Source organism: Phaenicophaeus curvirostris, chromosome 10 (genome assembly GCF_032191515.1).
Source record: "Phaenicophaeus curvirostris isolate KB17595 chromosome 10, BPBGC_Pcur_1.0, whole genome shotgun sequence".
Classification (NCBI taxonomy): Eukaryota; Metazoa; Chordata; class Aves; order Cuculiformes; family Cuculidae; genus Phaenicophaeus; species Phaenicophaeus curvirostris.
Genome location: NC_091401.1, coordinates 1,641,995 through 1,662,503, shown reverse-complemented (window position 1 = coordinate 1,662,503; position 20,509 = coordinate 1,641,995). Strand labels below are relative to the sequence as shown.

General features: G+C 49.1%; 1 protein-coding gene across 1 annotated transcript; it reads left to right on the top strand.

The window, feature by feature from the left end:
• The first annotated feature begins 1,710 nt into the window (after positions 1-1,710).
• Positions 1,711-19,040, top strand: MSL2 (MSL complex subunit 2). The gene is made up of 2 exons (XM_069865054.1): positions 1,711-2,011; positions 15,004-19,040. The coding sequence occupies exons 1-2, from the start codon at positions 1,870-1,872 to the stop codon at positions 16,599-16,601; spliced, it is 1,740 nt and encodes a 579-aa protein (XP_069721155.1). The 5' UTR covers positions 1,711-1,869; the 3' UTR covers positions 16,602-19,040.
• Positions 19,041-20,509: the final 1,469 nt, after the last annotated feature.

Here is a 20,509-nt window from a genome sequence, read left to right as displayed (position 1 = left end):
GATCCATGACCATAGTCATCCGAGGGTCGGGTGGATGGACAACTTGACTGAAGGGCAGGGATCGGTCTGTCAGGATAGAGTTAACTTAAAAAAAAGCACAATCCCACAGTACCTGGACAGAAAAGCAGAGCAGGTCCAGCAGCAGGAACAAGGGTAAGCCCAGCGACTGCCAGGTGTCCAGAGCAACGAGGCAGGTCCAAGGACAAAGCGGGAAGCCAGCAGGCCAGGCTCAGTGCAGTTCAGGAAAGGCAAAGGCTTGTGCTTCAAAGCAGCTCCTGAGGCACAGCAGAGGGCCCAGACGAAGCTTCTTGCAGCATGGCTGTTTCTCAGCAGCCTGATCCAAGCACACAGCTACACTGCATCGTAGAATCATAGAACAGTTTGGGTTGGAAGGGACTTTAAAGCCCATCCAGTCCCGCCCCTGCCATGTGCAAAGACACCTCCCACTGGATCAGGTGCCCAAGGCCCATCCAGCCTGGCCTTGAACCCCTCCAGGAATGGGGCAGCCACAGCTCTTGCCAGCAGGCCGAGCAGCCCTGCGGAGAAGGACCTGGGGGGCTGGTTGATGAGAAGCTCGATGTGAGCCGGCAACATGTGCTCACAGCCCAGAAACCAACCGTGTCCTGGGCTGCATCCAGAGCAGCGCAGCCAGCAGGGCGAGGGAGGGGATTCTGCCCCTCTGTCCCTCTCTTGTGAGACCCCATCTGGAGTATTGTGTCCAGTTCTGGAATCCTCAACATAAGAAGGAGATGGAGCTGTTGGAACGAGCCCAGAGGAGGCTACAAGGATGATGCGAGGGCTGGAGCACCTCCTGTACGAGGACAGGCTGAGAGAGGTGGGGTTGTTCAGCCTGGAGAAGAGAAGGCTCCGAGGAGACCTTAGGGCAACTTTCCAGTACCTGAAGGGGCTACAAGAAAGCTGGGGAGGGACTGTTCACAAGGGCTTGTGGTGATAGGACGAGGGGCAATGGGGATAAACTGGAGAGGGGCAGAGTTAGACTGGACATGAGGAGGAATTTCCTCACGCTGAGGGTGGGGAGGCCCTGGCCCAGGCTGCCCAGGGAAGCTGTGGCTGCCCCATCCCTGGAGGGGTTCCAGGCCAGGCTGGATGGGCCTTGGGCACCTGATGCAGTGGGAGGTGTCCCTGCCCAGGCCAGGGGGGTTGGACCCGGCTGGGCTCGGCGCTCCCTCCCGCCTCTGTGCGATGGCTCCGGCCGGGGGGCGGAGCGCGGGGGGGCGGTGGCTGCGGCGCCCTTTGCGGCGCCCGCGAGTCCCCGTTGCGGCACGGGCCGAGGCGGCCGCGGGTCCCCCGGGGTTGGCGGCGCCGCGTTCCCCGCGCTGCCCCCGCCAGAGGGCGCCCCCCTCCCTGCCCCCCCCCCAATCCCATCCCATCCCATCCCCTCGGGCCGGGCCCGCAGCGGGGCGGGCGGCGCGCGCGCATGCGCGGTGGCGGCGGCGGCGATGGCTCCGCAGTGACGGCCGGACCTAACGGTCGCTGTTGACATTGCGGCGCGCGCATCGGGCCGGCCCCGCGGCCCCGCGGCGGAGGAGGCGGCGGCGGTGATGCGGCGGCGGTGATGCGGCCGCGCTGAGGCCCGGGCCGCCCCCGGCCGCCATGCGGGGCCGCCGCTGAGGCGCGAGGGGGAGGGCGGGCGCGGCCCGGCGTGGCGCCCGGCGGCGAGGAGGCCCCCGCCGAGCAGCAGCAGCAGCAGCAGCAGGAGGAGGAGGAGGAGGAGCTGACAGGGCCGCCGCGGCCTCCGCGCTGCCGGGCCCCGGGGTGGCCGCGGCCCAAGGTGACACCCGGCCCGGCCCCGGGGCCGCCGCCGCGCCTTCTTCTCTCGGCGGAGCCGGCGGCGAGCGAGCGGCTGCGATGAACCCGGTGAATGCCACTGCTCTCTACGTGTCAGCGAGCCGCCTGGTGCTCAACTACGACCCGGGGGACCCGCAGTCCTTCTCTGAGATTAACAAGCTCCTGCCCTACTTCAGGCAGTCCCTCTCCTGCTGCGTGTGCGGTGAGGATCTTTCTTTTGTTCCCGGCACAATGAGCGCACCCCCCGCCCTTTCCCGACCCCGGGAAACACCCTTCCCGACCCCGGGATTCGCCTGGGAAACTCGGCTCGGGCGGGGGGGAGAGAAAATACCCGTGGGCTTCGGCCCCTCCTGCAAAACCCGTGTGGAAAAGCGAGAAACGGGCCGTGTTGAATGGCTGGAAAATACTGCGGCGTTTTTGGGGGGTTTTGTTTTTTGTTGTTTTGGTTTTTTGGGTTTTTTTTTTTATCATCGAGAGAGTGTGTTTTGCCCTGCCCGCCCCACTGCTGTGCTCGCTCTGCTCCAAGAGGGGCTCGGCGGTTGCTGGAACACCCTGCTCGAGGGGGTTAATTGCCCTCAAATAGTGATGACTAAGAGCCAGCGGGGTAAAAGATCCCCAAAACTGCGCGCAGAGCCGGGAAAATACGGACTGGGGGGAGGAGGGGGGTATTTACTCCTCGAAATGTAAACAATAAGAAGTAATTCAGATGGAAAGCCAGGAATTTTAAGCCCCCTGAAGCAGTGGTTGGATTATATTTTTCGTGTGAAGTCCTCTGACGACAATTACAAAAAAAAAAAGGCAAAGAGGCTGCAAGCCTGCGAGGGTTTTCTGCTCCCTCCCCTGAAATCCAGCAATCCGCGATCGGTGGGCAAAGCAGGAATTTGGGGTTTGGAGCCCGGGGGACGCGGGGCAGGAGCTGCCGTCTGTGTTTATGAACCGGGGGCACGTGTCCGTTCCCGGAGGAAGCTCTGGAAGAAGCTGTCAGCCTTTCTTGAACCTTCCTTTGAAGCCGTGGTCGCTGGGAGAGGGGGAGGCCGAGCTGGTAGACCTCTCGGCTGATAATTTTATTAATTCTCCTTTTCCCCCTGGTAGTTTTAAGCCCTGGCCTTGTGCGCGTTTGTATTTTCCTACCGGAGTGGATTGCTGTTGGCACGTGTTTATCTTTCCTAATGTGTGTGGCCCCGCTAAGATTTAATTGGGTTTCTGGGGTTTATGAAGGTAAATGTTTTATTTACTCGCAGGATCGGGGTTTCAGCTGTTGGGGCTGCTGTACTCGCGTTGGGTGCTTCCTACCCTGTAGCTATTGGCTCCTCCCACTTAAAGTCTTAGAAAAGAGAGATCTGTTTGTACTGGGAAAGGGGGAGCCTGTTCCCAGGATCACTGCGTCGTCATTTCCTGAAGTAATTTGTTGAAGGTTTTTTTTTTCTCGCGGAACCCCGATGTCAGTATCGAGGCACCTCTGAGCCTAATCTCTTGCTTATTACTTTAGGCCCTCTTAATTCCAGTCCCAAACTGTGCTTTCTTTCCATAAATCTTTGCTTTTGGTCAGTCATCAGCTGCTTTTGCCTTAAAATGTGCTAATATTTTTCTGATTTTTTTTTTAAATAAGATGTTTACATCGGTAGTGCATGTTTCCAGCTCCTGTGCCATCCAGCCTCTCCACTTAAAGACTGGTCTCCTGAAATGTGTTCTTTGTTCTCCTTGCCTGGACTTCTTCCCTTCTTGGCCTTTTGCAATCTTGATTTTTACGCTATGAAAATCGTCTAGCTTTAATTTGCACCTGCTCAGATTCCCGAGCTACTTTCCCTCTCTTAAGCTTTTCCTGCTTGGCTTTTCAGTCACTCTCAGTGTGGTAGAGTAGACCGTGCCTTTTAGTTTGTCTCCTGACTTGTGCTTCCATTAATATTCCTGCTTGCAGGCCGCTACTGAGTGGTTCCACCTTCCCTCTTCGTGCCTCATTTTCTTTGAGTTTTCGGTTTACTGCTTTGACTTCTGTTTTTCTCGACTGTGGCTGGCTTTCAGATAACTGCCGCTGCTGTTTGTTTCACGTTTTGTCTTGAAGCGACTCCCTAGCACCGTCTCTGTGTCCTGGGTTCCTATTTGCGGCGTGTGCATACAGAGGCCTCGGTAAACACCCGCCCCTTTGTGCAGCCCTATAGTAAAACACGTTTCTGTCCCGTGGAGTTAGTGAAGCGCCTCTCCTGAGCCTGCAGGCAGCTAGTCATGGCAGAGCCGTCCTGCCCGATACAAAACTCCTCTCTGGGCTTGACCAGCAGGCACAAATCCTCCGCTCGGGCTGGTAAAGGCAAATCCACCCTCTTTTTCATGGTTTTGCTTTCTGTGGCCCTTCTCTCCTGTTCCTGTCATGGGTGAATGTCCGCCCCTTCCTCTCTTTGACCCTCTGGCTCCGCTGTGACGTTTTTAAAATGCTTTTTTCCTCTTGTACGTATTACTGCTAAAAGCTGTTACACCTTCTGCATATTTAAGGTCGTGTAAAGCCTATCCAACTGTCAGAAGCTTTTTAACTTTAGTGTCTTAAAAGGTAAAGCTTATGTAAGTTAAGATACTTTGTGAGATGTTATGATCACAATACTGAATGCTATGACCACCCAAAACTTTACAGCATGTGGTTTTTTTATCCTGAAAAGCTTTTCAGGTGCTCACTATGCAGACCATGAGATCCGAATACCTGGGTATAAGTTCGTGTGCAAGGGACTTGGAGTGTCTGCTGTTTTCCTTGCACAGATCTTGGTAGAATGTGGCTTTGGCTGTAAATGTTTAAAAATCATGGTTTTTTGGAGAAATGCTGTGTGAAATTATCAGTAATGCATAAACCCCCTATGCTTGGCTAAAGTCTCAAGAATTAGACTCCTAAGACTTCCCTTGGGAAATTACTCCCCAGATTAGTGCTCCGTATGTCATCCACTTTTCCTCGGTATTTAACCTCTCTCAGCGTATCCTGTAACGCTTTGTTATGCTGTAGGTATTAATTCTACAGTCAGGATTCTCCCTTTAATTTTAGAGAATTGTTTTTGGAAGAAATCAGTGACAGCTCTATAAATCAGCTAACGCTGCTTGTGCTTTCACTGTTTTCTCCGTGCACTAGACACGAGCCTTTTAAATAGGCTCATATAGGGGTGGCAGAAGTTTTTGGCCCCCACGTAGTTATGAAATTCTAATTAAAGCTCTGTTCTTAGACTGGAATTGGCACACGTGACTTTCCATCAGTAGAAAGTCATAATGTAGATACTGGATGCCATCGTAGGGCAGCTAAACCTGTTCTAGGTGTGTTGGAGGTCTCTCTCTTACCTGAAGGGCTATAAAGGTGGAATTAGGCAGATGGTCTGGCGATGTGTGTTTCTAGGATTTAAGTGAGATCATGTGAGAGTTCCTAGATGGTGCTGTAGGTAATGCATCATCCTTTTACAGGGATGTATGAGACAATGTTTCCTGGAGCTTTTAAAACTTAAAAATAACTGCTCCCAAGGGTGCATTAGGCAGAAGGTATGTGCCTCTGCATCCTGAGGATGTGAAATCAGAGTGTTGGTCGCTGGACTACAGTGATTATTACTAAATTGCAAGTTAATACCACATTTAATTTAAAAATAGCTTAGTAGGATCTATGCAACAAACTTCTGTGTTTTAAAAGCACTGCCTGTTGGGATAAAAATCTTCTCAAAAGTGGCTTTATCTGTTTCAGATACCATGTGGTTACTGCAAGTCCTTCTAAGGGCCACTGGGCTTGCCAGCACTAACAGCCTTTTTCTGGAATTCAGTTGAAATGCTTGTAAGAGACTGCCAGTCAGATCAGATCAGCTTTGTGTCCAAGGAAAACTTCACCCTGAAACCTCCCAACATACTTGAAGTGTATTGCTGATGTAGAATGTGAAAGTGCTTGAGAGGTTGCCTGGCTTCAGGACAGCACTTGATGTTTGGCCAAGGCCTCGGCTGTAGCTTGTGCTGTAGAAATACAGGGTGAGAGTATTGCTCTTGCCTTAAACATCCCAGAGTCCGAGTATGGGGATGTGAGACAACGTGTGGCTTAGGGGAGACTTATGGAGATTAGCGGGTGGGAGGGAACAAAAAAACAACGTGACAGTGGGACTGGTACCTTATACAGCTTCCATCAAGTGTTCTGAGGGAGCTGTTGGTTATTTTAGTTAGAGGGTCGGGGACTAAGTGGTAAAGCAGCTTTACAGAAGCAGCTCTCGAGCATGGGCAATGGCCAAAAAAAATAGAAAAAAAAAACCCTGTAGACTTTTTTTTTTTCCTGTTTAAAGATCAGTGCAAGGATGGTATTGGTTTCCATCCTGCTCTTGTGTAAAAGCACGAGCCTAGTTTTTCAAAGTTTTATACTGTTAATGTAAGTTGAGTCTTGGGGAACTCAAATCTGGCAGCTACGTTTGGAATCTCTTCCCTAGCTGGTGGCCTATTGAGTTGTGTAAAATATTCCATCTTTGTCCTGTCTTGTCAGTGTTATTGGGCCTGTGAAGGCTCCTCCTCTTCCTCCTTGCCCCTTCCTGAGCTATTTCTCCATTACTTCTGCAGTCCTGACCACTTCTCCCTTGCGCTGATGCATGGTGGGACCTCCTCTGGACCCCGTGTCTGTAGCCTTTAGTGGAGTTTATTACTTTAGGCTCTTACTGTGTCATGGGGAAACTGGGAATTAGACCTGTACGGTTTCGTTGAACTTCCATGTGAAGATTTCTACAGGTATGCAAGGGAAGCACCACAAACAAGTGGAAACCAAAAGTGAATGATGGCTCGAGTAAGCAAAGTCTTAGTTTCACTGATGGTACAGAGGCATTCTGAGGCAGGGGGCGGTTAGGAGGTGTCCTTCAGAGAAGAGGAGGTTGTTGGATTATACATAAAAGACTGAAACTTTCTAGAAAATTCACTTTCCAACCATAGAGGGGGAAGAAACAAATTTTCACTACTCTTAGAACTAATTATATGTGTGATACTGGATTTTCTGTTTGGGATGTGAGCCATGACTGAGCGAGTTAAGCATGGATATCAGAATTTTAAAGTGGAAAAGTGCATTTAAGTTTCGTGATGGAAAAGTTTAGTTTAGAACTTCCATTCCTAGTCTGTTCTCCCTAGATCAAGGAGAGCGAAGGTTGATTCATGATCCATGCTGCCAGATTAGAGTCACCTATTTTGTTTGAAAAGCGATCTGGATCAGTGCTTTTTTAATGGGTATTTTTTCGTTGACATTTTCTTCTTCTGTTTTCAATGATGAAAACCACCATTCAGCTATCACGTATTGGTAGTTTATAAAAGTATGCTATTTTCCCCTTAAAAATTACATGAATGGTTGCCAGAATGCTTCTGAATTTCTGAAGAACGTGCAGAATAACAGCGCACTCTGACACAGCCACTGGGGAGCATGGGGTATGGGACTAAGTACCTATCCAGTACCTTCTGCTGCAGGTGTTCTTTTCCTCCTTGCTTTGAGATAACCAGCGTGGGCAGTTGTCGATAAAATGTCCACTGGCACCTCTCTGAATATTTCCAGCTTTTGGCCAAGAACATGCTGGATGGTTTCTCTTCCTCTTAAAACCTCCTTACTTACATTCAGTGTTTCCCTTTCCTGTTTTTAAGTCCTGTGTGTGAGACTCCTGGGAGAACTGCTTTTTCAAGGTTGTCTGCATTGTGCTGCCTGTGTTTTGATAACATTAAGTTCTGCCAGTTGAATTCAGATTGGTTTCCAAACTAGAAATACTCCTCTGTCTTAGGACAAGGCTGAGGAGTAGGAAGAGAAGTAACTGTGGTTTCCACCTGAAGAGCTGGTGGGTGTTGGGCTTCCAAGGAAGGGTGCATAGTGAGGATTGTGCTGCGGTCTTCTGGCTGATTTGCAGCAAGAGTGTGTTTCTCATTGAGACGGTGGGAGATGATGGACAGGGTTTGACGGTTGCCTGAGGATATTGATTAAACCGATTGCATTTCAGAATGTTTAAAGAAAAGTTAATATGTTGCCAAGAGGCATCTTTATTGGGGCAACTGAATTGTCGGGGGTTATGGACACAGTGCATTCAAACACAGATTTCTGTGGGTTGTTTTCTCACTCTGTTAGGATTTACAGATGAGGCTGGCTAAATACGGAGCAAGCAGTTGGTGGGTATTCTGGTGGGGACTGTGCGAGGCCAGAAAAAATATTGTTTGCATCTAGTATGTGACTTGAGAAACAGTGCCCAGCACAGCCCTTTCTGGAGCACCCAGCTTCCCAGGCAGTAAAGGTTTCCCTGCTCTTAGGAGGAATTCACTTTGAGGTCCTGCGGTGACGTCATTTGTTATTCTCCGTCTCCTGAGCCTGGCAGTCACAGCACAGGGCCTGCTGCTTCCCCAGCAGGCTCCAAGAGCACACTTTGCTTCAAGGTTGCACAGTTAATCTTGGTGGGACATTTTTGTTTGGTGGGGAAAAAACAGTTTTTATTACTTGTTTGTTTGCTTGGAGAGTGTGATCAATTGGATCTATAACTTCCAGAGCAAGTTTTAACCCTTACAAGTTTTCATGCTGCATAGAAGCATGTTAAATTAATCTTATACCCATCAGAGACGTGTTAACTTTGCCATTTAAAACCTCGTAAAATACAGCAAGCTTGGCTTTTGGAAAACGTAATTACATGAACATTTTATGTTGGGTGATGAAAAAGATGAATTTATCGATCTTTATAAAGCCTGTTCATTACCAAGTTTGAACCTTGCCACCTATTTAAAAAATACATTTAGAATTTTTCCAGTCAGTGATTTTGTGAACACAGAGATTTTTGAACAGAAGTGTAACTTTGACACAAGACTTGGTAAAATCAGTTCTGTTGGGTTTTACGCAGCGGGTGGAGTTGGAGAACAAAGCAGCCCCTTCCACAGCTAAAATGCAGTTTGTTGTCACATTTCTGGGTTTTTTTCCTTGAACTTTAGCTACTAAAGGGGTTGACTGTATTTCTCCAGATACACAGAAAAATAGTCTAACTGTATTCTTACCATGGTTAATTGGGGTTCTCATGGTATTGAGACAGATATAGTGCAGGGCTTATTTTTCCAGGGAGTTATACAATCATTAATTCTTTAGCCACGACCATCCTTGTATGAGGGCAATAATTTCTGCAGCTAATTTTTCAGTGCTGTTTGTTGAGGGGGGAGGCTCAGGAATATTCAGCAGAATGTTTTCTCTGGTAAAATTTCAAAATAAGGTGATTTTTGTTAATGCTTTTTTGTGTGTGTCCCATGTTTTCATTTCACCTGATGGGGAATCTGTCACTGCTTGTGAATGTATTGGGACAAATTCTAGCGGCACTGTTGTTGTAGTTGTGGTGGTCCGAGAGCATCATGGTATTTTCAGGAAGAAATCCTATCATTTATTCACAGGCAAATAAACTCTTACCGTTCCAGAGCTGAAAAGGGTCATGCTCAATGTCTTGGGCACTTTTTTCTATTTCTCGTTTTTGGTTGAATAAAACTATTTCTATGTACAAAACCTTGTCTGACAAAACCAATTCAAGGATAAGCACATTTCTAGTGTTGTCATCATGAACAACTGTTACTGCCTTACTTACGGTCAGTGCTTCCTACACCTAGGTTAACATTTTGTGCCAGCAACATTCCAGGTGTGCCTTGCGCCTTTGTGCCTCCCAGCTAGGAGCGTGGTGGCTGCCAGTGCCGATGTGGTTTCGGAACACTGTCCCGTGCCGGGTGGTCAGTCGGTTTGCCTGTGATGGTGGAAGTTGCCCAACATTTTCTGCTTGGGGTGTTTTTCAGGGCAGGGGTGGGCCAGGCGCCCGTCCGGTGAGTCGGCCCCTCGGCCTCGGCGCAGTGTTTGTGACGGGCATCAGGCTGGGCCATGGGATCCGTGGCAGGAGACCTTCTGCTGCCGTCCTGCCCTGGGAAGCTGCCCCATGCACTAACCTCCCGAGGTTTCTCTGGTTTTGAGCGTCTGGTTCTTCTCTAGTAAATATCCACATCTCACACCCGTATGCAACAGCTCTTATGCACTTGTTTTATTTTCCCACTGATGGTTAACGGACCTTTCCACTCTGTATCATATGTCCATCTGTTATCAAATAGACTTGCAAATAGCGATTCTAGGGGTTTGTCAAACTCTGAAAATGCTACTGCTTTTATGATGGTATATTTCTGTTCCACGTTTCGCTTTGCAACCTCATTGATGTACTCATTCCTCAGCTGGATCTGGCCAGTAACTCCTTAGATGAAGGGGCGCTGTGTGGGTCTGGAGGAAGGAGCAGCGCAGGGAAGCGGGGAGAACAAGCCTTTTCCTTTTGGAGGTGGCTTCAGTGGAAGCGCTGGAGCTGCAGGTGGATGGGCAGCTGAATTTCAAACAGCCTTTCCCACCTGGTGGGTTAGAACTGGCTCCTGTCCTTCAGGAGGTGTTTAACTCTGAAGCGTGTGTAGCAGTGTGTTAGAGCTTACCGCCCCTTGCTAGTTGTTTTAGTAGAAACAATCGGATGACGTTGAGTCCAGAAAAGAAAATGCTGGGAGTGTAGCAGTCCACCTGCTAAATCCCCAGCTCCTGTTTATTACTTTGAGGTGATTGTCATGTATTCATTTCAAGTATGTGTGCTTCAGCAGACTGATTATAGCTTCCTGGGTTTTAAATTTGCTGGATTTAACAGAGCTGTGGAGTTTCTGTCTGACTAACCCAGAGTCCAGAGAGGCTTCTTGTAATATTCGGTTTAAAAATGCCACCCTGGCCATCGTCGTGTTTGATGCCAAGAGATGAACTGCTGTGGGTGAGCTCTCCTCTTCGCTCCCTTGCAGATGCAGATGGGAGGAGAGGGCTGAGCTACTGTGCTTCCCACTTTACTACGTGCTGTAACTCGAGAGTGGCTTCTGGCGATGCCAGCACAATCGAGGATTAAAGATGCTTTTGGCAGACAAATTTTGGAGGTTGACCCCGGTGACCCCATAATTTTTTCTAGTGTACTTCATCTGATTAAGATTTAATAGTTCCATCATTCTTCGAGTTGTTAAAAATGGTGATATATGAAGTGCCAGCAGGCTTTTCCAAGGGAGTGCTTGCTGGTGTTCAGCCCCTTTTACAGGGCATTACATTTCTGCCTTTGCCAGATCAGAATGGGAGGAGGTGACCCATTCAGGTGTATCTTCTCGGGGAGTGGCACCCATGCTGAGCAACTTTGTGGGACACAGACACCTAACAATCGCTTTGATTCCCGATTCTTCTCCTCCCTTTGGTCCCTTTGACAAATTTGTGGATGCTTCCCCACTTCCTGCAGCTGTAAAGTAACACTGATTAAGGAACACAATAGAAAGTATTCCTTGTGGTTGGAATGACCTCCCTCCTGGTAGCAGCCTTTCCAGGACAGCTGTGGCATTCTGTAAATAATACGTTAAAAGTATTTCCTCTGTCTATGCAGCTCATCAACTGCTAGTGCTCCTGTTAGTGGAGATGTTTAGTAACCCATTCTGAAAGCAGGAGAGTGAAGAACTGATGTTGTTTCAGAAAGCCTCTTGTTGGAGTCTTTGAAAGAACATCATTTGCTTTTGGTGTATTAATAGACCCCTTGCAAAAGAGGGTGAGAAAAGAGGAGGCAAAGTTTAGTAATAGCAAGCTATTTAGGGCAGTGAAAACGGACTGCATTGAGTAATTGTGGAAGGATCTTACGCGGATGGATGACTGCGCAACAAAATGACATATTAAATGTAGCTTAGATGAATATTAAATGATAAACATGGAAAAATATTGACTTCTCAGAGCCTGCCATTTTTATATCTTGCAGATCTATACACCTTTGTGAATTTATAGAAAATGGTAGCGCTGATGGCTACCAGCCAAAGGAGAGATCTCCGCCTTGCAGGAGAAACCTCCACGCTAGCTCAGTACCGAGTATCCATCAAAAAAAGCAAAGCAGGCACTAACAGCCGGGACTGGACTAGAGACCGAAGTGCAAACTTCATTCCGGCACTGTATAAAACTGTGGTTCTCCTGTATCCTCCAGTGTTGCACTTGTGGTCCCCCCATCTCAGAGAAGAACTGCAGAGGGAGGAGAAGGGGGATCTAACAGAAGGAGCGACTTCTGTGCAGTCTGGAAAGAGGCAGCTCAGAGGGCCACATGGTTGATGTCTAAAACCACGAGCAGCGTGGAGAGGGACAAGGATCGACTTGTGCTTTGTCCAGCACGAGCAGCAGAGATTGTCAGGTGAAACTGGTGAGAGTAATGTTCAAACCAGAAGGGTCCTTCCCAGCGCAATGGGCAGTTGACCAGGGAACTTCTTATTGGAGCCTCTTGTGACTGATTACGTCCTAAATGGTTGGAGAGATTATGCAAGCCAAAGGAGAGACTCTGAGGGATACCCAGCACGTGAAGACCCATCTCCCATCAGAAATATCTCAGCTAATAGCGGTTAAGTTGCAGCCGAGTACTAAGAGCTTGTTTGCCTCGTTCTTGCTGTCTGCCCTGGGCACCTGCTTTTGGCCGCTAGCGAGATGGCTGCCGGGACAGGTGTAATTTGCAGCATCAAATGACTGTTAGGCCTTGGGAGCCTGTACACTCCAATGTTTTGGAACATCCCAGAGTTGGCTGCCTCCAGGTTCTGGGTCACAGGTTGGGTGGTGTCTCTGGACAATGTTGCTGACTTTGTACCATTCCTCAGATATTAAAAGTAATGAAATTTCAATTTCCTGTGAATTTGCATCTCACCGTTGGCTCTTTACCTTAACTTTTAACGGTACTAAAGCTGAAGAGAGCAATCGGTGCCACAGGATCCATATGAGAAAGGAACTTGGAAGAATGAATATTCAATCAGATATGAGCTCAAGCTGAAAATATCCCACAGCTCAGGCATTCCTAGTGCCTTTCCTGTGTAGGTTGCCTGGCATTCAGTGAGAGTAGAACTCACTCTGTTCTTCCCTTGACTGAGAGCATGTGAGGGGTTTTCTCTTGTCTGCCCGTCTGTTATTTTTCCCCAAAGCTTCTGGAAATGGAAATTTTTCAGTGTCCGCTTTTAGCATTCATACCCATCCAACAGTTTCAGCCAAATTTATTTTGGGAGAAATAAAATGCACAGTTGGTGATGATTTTTTTTTTTTTAACTAATTAACAGTTAAATTGGTATACCGTTTATTTGGTTCCATCTCTGAAGTATTTTAGTGCTTTGTGATCTGTAAAGCATTGATCAGCATATGTAATCACCAAAAACAGCAAAATGAGGGTAAAGACAAAGCCAGGAGCTCACCTGACTGCTTGGTTTCAGCGGTTGTGAATGCTGGTGGCCTCTGGTCCTGGCAGCGGTGGGGAGGTGTGCAAGTTGTACAGTGGCTCCCGAGGTCTCAGAGCATGATGTGAAGGAGTCTCAGGTGGGTTTGCCTCGTGTGGGGCAGGGCATGGCTTTCTGCCTGTCCTTTTGGGAAGACTCGGGATCCTGGAGGGACAGGCGGCTGTTGGTGAAGTTGAATTTTCACAGGTGGTTGAAATAGTGAGAAGTGCGGAGGGTTCAGTTGGAAGGGGTGGGACCGGCTGACAAAGGCTGCAGAGTAAGGGACACGTTCCATAGTTTTAAGTGCTGCTGCAGCCAAGGGTTGGGAGAGTTTGGTTCCGCTACCTGCTGGCTTGGATTCTTTACTAAGGTAAATACAGAGTGGAAAAGCTGGGGGAGGGTGTCCCTTAGCTGAGAAGTTGCTCCACTCTGTTAGGTTCAGTGTGTTGTGTTCCTTCAAAGCGCTGTCACGAGAATGGGGTACGAAAGGGCCGTGTGGTGAAAATTTCCTTGGCAAGTGAGTGAGGAGAGAAAATATCTTGGATATGTTTTTTTAATCTCAGTCTGTTTAAATGTGTGCACCTTGCTGTCTCTTCCCAAATGGTTTACATTTGTTGGTGTGTTCCTAGCAGCATGTGTTCACTGTGGAAAATCTGGGTGAGAAGCCACTGATGGTTGTAACTCGCCAACAAAGGCTCCTTGTGAGGAGAGGGCTCTGCTTGAAGCTGAGGGAGAACCTGTAGCTGTAGGTGACTATAGATGCTCTGAAAGGGAATTTTGATGTTGGAGTATCTGGCCCAAAGCGGGCTAGAAATAGCAAAGCAATCCCAGCACTGTCCGGGTCAAGTCACTGCCTGGGTCATTTCTGTGCAGAACTGCCGTTAACCCTTTTTTACTTTATCCTTATGTGCTATTTTGTTCGCTCTTAAGGAAAGACAAAAACACTCTTCCAGGTTTTTACTGTTTCACGGATCTGGGATCTGTGACACTCCCAGAGTGTCAGAACTGGGTGTCTGCAGGTGTGGTGACCCCTCAGCAACTGATTTTTATTGGCTTTTTATTGTTCACCGTAAGACCTCGGAGAAATCCTTTCTTCTGGTTTCATCACTTCTAACCAGGACAGGAGCTGTTGTTGGCACTTAAAGTATTTAAGCGTGGTGGCTGTGGCACTGCCGCTCTTTGAAGAGTTATTTCAGCAATAGGTGTCTGGGAATTGGAAAACCGGGAGCCGCTACTCCCCAGGATGTGTCAGTAGTCGCCTTGTCGCACCTTCTGGTTTGGCACAGGAACAATCTGTAAGAGAGCAATGCAGCTCGGGCTTGTTTGGGGTTTGTACACAGAGATTACATGGTGGTTTATTCACTGTTTATAGGAATTCATGGGATCCATTTAACTGGTTTTGTTGCTTGCAAAGTTAAAAACTGTGATAGTCATGGCACCGACCGTCACAAGCCAAGCTCTATTTTCAGTCCAGCTAAACGAAAAGTAAAACCAAGTCATCTGTGTTGTCTTTCCCTTTGGGGTTGCTGTTGCATCATTTTTCCATTCCTGTCGGAGTCTGCTTCTGCTCCGTTGCCGTTTGTTTTCACTGATGTCATTAACATCTCTGCAGTAGCTCTTCGTGGGAGTTTGGGTAAATTCGTAGAAACCTTGTGTGTTTGGTGAGTTGGATGGAAGGAGCTGCTGACTGAGACACGGGGTTGGCAGTGGGTTAGACAAGGGTGTGTTAACGGCTGCAGCAGGACAACAAATCGTGGTGTGATGGTTTCTTCTAGTTTTTTTCATTAATTTAATATTGGTTTAAAACCAGCTAGGGCAGCTGTGAGAATTTTCACAGGCTGTTGCATGTGACTCGCTGAACTTCTCCAGGCAATTTGTTTCGATAGTGCCAAAACCCATCCCACACTATCCCGGGATGCTGCCACATGTCCATCGTCATCTTTCTCTTTCTTTTTTCATTAGGAAACTTGCTACAAGACCCTATCGCTCCTACCAACTCCACGTGTCAGCATTATGTCTGCAAAACTTGTAAAGGTAAGAAGATGATGATGAAACCATCATGTAGCTGGTGCAAGGACTACGAACAGTTTGAGGAGAACAAGCAGCTGAGCATCTTGGTGAACTGCTACAAGAAACTCTGCGAATACATAACGCAGACCCCGCTGGCACGAGACATCATCCAGGCAGTTGATTGCTCTGCAGATCTCTTGGCTTTGCTCAAAGATGGATCGCCACTCCACGACGAGACAGAAAAATCTTCCGACGCAGCCTTGGCTTTGTGTTTGACACATTCCCCAGTACCTTCAACCTCGGAACTCACAGCTGATCCTCCAGCTAGTTTTACGTCAATACCTGAAAGCACACACAGCATCGATATTAGGGGTTCTGTTATCAACGGGTTGCCCAATTGTAATGGGCTTTCGGTAGATAAACTGGGGGTGAATATTCCTTCTCCTGAACAGGCAAACACGATTGATGTCTGCAGTACCGGGGAATACATAAAAACCGAGGACATCTCCGGCAGCCTGCAGCCTGTGTGCGACACCGTCTCTACGAGCGACCTGTGCACCTCAGGCATCGACATCTGCAGCTTCAGCGAGGACATAAAGCCAGGCGGCTCGCTCCTCCTCAGCGTGGAGGAAGTTCTCCGGAGCTTGGAGACTGTTTCCAACACTGAAGTCTGTGACTCTAATTTGCAGCCCAGCCTGGAAGCAAACATGACTAACGGCCCTTTCCTGCAGCTTTCTCCCACACCTCTTAGCCATAACATTTTCATGTCCACAGATGCTTCTCCGCACGGAATCTCGTGTACGGCAGCAACACCTAAGGTAGTTAAGTTAAACAGAAAGCGATCTCGGTCGGAAAGCGACAGCGAAAAGGTGCAACCTCTACCCATTTCCAGCATCATCTGCGGCCCAACACTGGGCGCATCGGCTCCAGTAACAGTGAAGCAGGAAAATAAAATGTCTTTGCAGCCTATTGCAACGGTGCCGAACGGAGGCACCACTCCCAAAATAAGTAAAACTGTGCTCCTGTCTAACAAAAACATGAAAAAGAATTTAGAACATGCCCCTAAGAAATCTCACCCAAAAGCCAAACCCGGGGTGCTGAAAACAAAAGACAAAGCAAAGGAGAAAGTTCCTAGCAGTAACGTTATGCCGGGAAGCCCAACAAAAACTGTGTATAAAAAGCCACAAGAAAAGAAAGGGTGCAAATGTGGTCGTGCCACCCAAAATCCAAGTGTTCTTACATGCCGTGGCCAACGCTGCCCTTGCTACTCGAACCGCAAAGCCTGCCTTGACTGCATATGCCGCGGCTGCCAAAACTCGTACATGGCTAACGGGGAGAAGAAGCTGGAGGCATTTGCGGTGCCAGAAAAGGCCTTGGAGCAGACTCGGCTTACTTTGGGCATTAATGTGACAAGCATTGCGGTGCGCAATGCCAGCACAAGCACCAGTGTAATCAATGTGACAGGGTCACCAGTAACGACGTTTTTAGCTGCCAGTACACACGACGATAAAAGTTTGGATGAAGCTATAGACATGAGATATGACTGTTGACTCTCTCTCTTTTCCCTGCCCTCCGTAGGGGAACTGCTACAGTTTTACGGCAGCTATGGTTCTGTTTAACTTGCTGGAGCTCCTGCGTTTAGATCACTTGTATCAAGTGTTTTTCATTGCTATGTTCTGTGTATTAGTGTCTGGGAAATAGTTGCAGATAATGGAGGAGTTACCCTAAAACTGTTTTTAGTTCTTACAGCACCTCATAGTTTTGAGATCGATTGCTGATGTAAATGATTTATCACAAGATCTTTGGCAAGGAATATATTAACCTCATTGTACCTGGTCATGCTTTGTGCTCAGTCAAAGCTTCTGCTTCAAAGCGGTGTCCAGTTTAGTCCATCAGAACTGTGCTAGAGCACGGCGTAGAGAAGCAATTGCCCGTTAGTTACTGCCAGCGTGACTAGAAAATCGCCCGGTGTTCCTGTAGGGAACGCAGCGTGGAGCCGGGGAGCACCATCCGAAAAGGGAGGTAATTTCCCAGTGCGTGTCCCCGATGATCGCCCGTACCGACTGTATGGGACAGTTGAAAAGGAGGAGTAACATATTGAGAAAGCCAGCAGCCCACGCAGAGCTCGGCCTCCAGCCAAGGGCAGGAGGATCAGTGGCTGAACATCACCCTGCTGGCCAGTTCACAACATCTTCTGTTGTTCCTTGACATCCCACCAGTCGTTCCTGCTCTGTTCTGCCCTCTGTGCCAGCTCCGTCCATTTGATGTGTTACGGACAGTTGGCCGGGGCAGGAAAATGACTTGTACACCAAGAAGGCTGGAGCTCGATTGGCTCTGCTGTTCTCCCCTTTTCTCCTCTGCCCCGCTTCTTTTTTGGAGCTCCTGCTGGTTTTTCTGCTGTTGCTTCTAGAAGAGAGAGGGGATTTTGTGGGTCCCAGAGAGACTGGGTGGCTGGTTGCTGCCCCTCCGCTGGCAGCCCGTGCCTGGGGCGGATGGAGCAGAACCCGGCAGCTGGGCCGCGGGGGTTTGATGAAGTTTGTCCCGCAGCAGCTCGAGGGCGGTCGTTCAGCTGGGGCAGAGGGGTCGCTTGCGATAAGGTCAGACGTTTTGGATGTCTGTTAGACAGAACCAGCCGTATTGTTTACTTCCAGAATCCATCCTGTCCCCCTCCAGTCTGCTGGGAGCGGCTTCCGAAGGTGTGTGCTTGTCGGCCTGGGCTGGAAGGGCAGCACGTGGGAACTAACCCAGAGCTGCAAAGAGCTCAGCCCAGAGGTGTTCAGTGGGGCGCAGCTCTGTGGGAACTGGGCTTGATGCACACCCGCTTCATTTCGGTGTGGTCCCTCAACCCCTCTGCCTGCACTCCTCTTTAGGCTCGTGTTTAAGGCTTCCCTGGCACCTGAGAAAGTCGGGTTCCTTTGTGAACGCAGAAGCCTCTCCCCTTTGAGTGATGCAGCAGGCATTAAGCATGGGCTGACTGCAACACAAACCATCGCCCTCATGTGCAAGGCAGCTCCTGCTTCAGCATGTAGGTGAATTTTTGAGTTGCTTCACCGCTTCCATCTCCCCTTTCCCTCGTCCCGGGGCCCCGCAGCATGCTCCGACCCGGCGCTAGGTGTGTTTTGATTTGGCACAAAGCATGTACAATGACGGTTCCTCACCTAAGAAATAAGCAACCCCCTTGGACACAAATGACACCTCCTTTGTTTGTAGTGTACCATGGTGTCATCTCCTGTGAACGTGGTCAGATCTCTCTGTTGGTTTTGGTTTGTTTCTCCCCCCGTCTTTTCTGTGGGGTGGGTAGGGTGGGGGGTTAAAGCCATAGGAAGAAAAATGTGATGTACGTGTCCAGTCTGTACTTTTTTGTTTTTGTTTTGCAAGAAGAGTTGAAAAATATTTTTGATAATGAGTAAATGGTGGAAAATGCTTCTTAGTATTCTTGTCTTTATTTGCCAATCCAAGTACCCACGATCTGTGTTTTTTAGCCCTCATGAGATTTAACAATGTCCTATTAAAATGTATTTAGTTAAACTTGTATGTGATCTTTGTGTTGACCCAAAGGGATCTACCATTGCCCGATGTGGTGGTTTGATCGTGACCTTCTGCTGTAAATCTGTTCTAGTCCATTGCGTGTGCGCCGAGCAGCCACCCCGGGTCTGGTCTGAGGGGAGGGAGCTGCACAGCATGGGGTGTTTCCAAATGCTTTTGTGGAGCTGTTAAGTGTTGCCGAGATTGTTGCCGGTACATTGATTAGGACTTGGATTAAATACCTTGGCTCCAGAAACGTGGGAGTACTTGGAATCTTTACTCTCTCTCTGCTGCATTAAACACGGTACCAACAGCTGGAGATTCGGGCTTTGGAACCGCCGCCAGGGGAGCCCTGATCGTTGATGTAAACTGCAAACGGTAGATTCAGGTTGTTCCTAAAAGCATTTTCTTTTATGCTGCCACCTTCTTGAAATGTCTATTAAAATTCAAATTGATTTAATAAATGTTAGTTTTTTCTAATTGTATTTTGCACCTGCTGAGGGCACCAGCGTGGCATCTGTTGAACTTATTGTCTAAACACCTTAGTCCATCGCTGACTAATACTGTAATTGCTTAAATTAGGGTTGGCTCGGTTTGGTTTTCTTAACCTCCCGGCCAGTTGTTTCTAAATAAGCTGAACAACGGAAAGGATGGTGACGCTGCTAGAAAAACGGCCGTGCTTCCAGCTTGAACAGCGTCCCTTTCCGTGGGAGCAGCAGGAGCAGCGAACGCTCTTCTGGGGCTGGTGGGAGCTCCTCCCGCGTGCTGGGGACTCGGGGAACTGTTCTTGGCGTTAGCGGAGAGGGAGCTGCTCGGGGATCTCTTTTCCTAGTGGAAGGGTGCGGTGTGCCAGTGTTCTTCCCAAGCTTCTCAGAAAAAGCAATTCACTCCTCTAATTCCTAGGGCTGCATCATAGAGAGAAAAGGCAGCAGCTCCTCGGGTGGTTCGCTGTGGGAGTCTTCCTGCCCGAGAACGTGTGGCAGAGATGGGAAGGGGAGCTCCTTCTGGAACAGGGGGACTCCTCATCGTGTTGGGATGGGCGGTAGAACAGAAATAGTCCAGCACCTTCAACCAGCCAAATGTGAACATGTGGGAGATGCTCCTTCAGGAAAGACAAGACGTCGAAACTTTCGGACTTTATCAATGAAATCACTGGCTGGGACTCAATCCCAGCACAGGGAGGGACAGGGAAGCAAAACTGGAAACGAAGCTTTGGTTTAGTTCGACCTCACTGCTCTCCTGGCAGTTTTGCAGGTGCTGTTCCAGCTCTGGCTGAGCCTCCGCATGGTGCCCGAGAACACGGGGGGCGCCACAAACTTGTCCCTGTCTCCCTGGGGATGTTCCGGTACGTAGGTGAGTTTTGCGCGGTCGCAGCAGGAGGCAGCAGGGCAGGGATGTCATTTTGCCTTCTGTGATGTTCCCACCGCCCCTCGGTGGGTGCCCAGCAGGCAGCGAGCGTTTCCCGTGGCCCGAGAGCTGCAGCCACGGGGCGCCCAGGGGCATTCCCGACAGCAATCGTGAGGCTGCGGCACCCGAATCGCACAAAGAACTGGGCCTGACTGAGACCAAAATCATCTTTCTGCTGTAGGCAAGGAGCACGCGGCCCCTGACTTCTTGTACATATTTGATTTTGATACAGAGAGTATTTATAAATCCCCTTCTGAGAAGCAAGATGACAGAACAGCGCTGCTCTACTAGACTCCTCGTGGCTTGACGGCCGACGCTCACCCTGAAGGGCCCGTGGAGCTTCACAGCGCAGAGAACGCCACGAACACATCATTGCTCTCAACTAGCACCTGTTTGAAACTGTGGCACCTCAGGTGTCACAAGGAAACCCCGAGCTCCTCCCCAGACCCAGTGAGCCGCAGCCAGGCACAGCGCCGACCCGACAGTCTCCAGCTGAAGGAACGCAGCGATTCTGCTCCAGCCTTTG

Coding starts and splice junctions, on each gene's coding strand:
- MSL2 (XM_069865054.1), top strand. CDS start 1,870: ATGAACCCGGTGAATGCCACTGCTCTCTACGTGTCAGCGAGCCGCCTG. Junction 2,012..15,003: donor CCTCTCCTGCTGCGTGTGCG/GTGAGGATCTTT, acceptor TTTTTTCATTAG/GAAACTTGCTACAAGACCCT.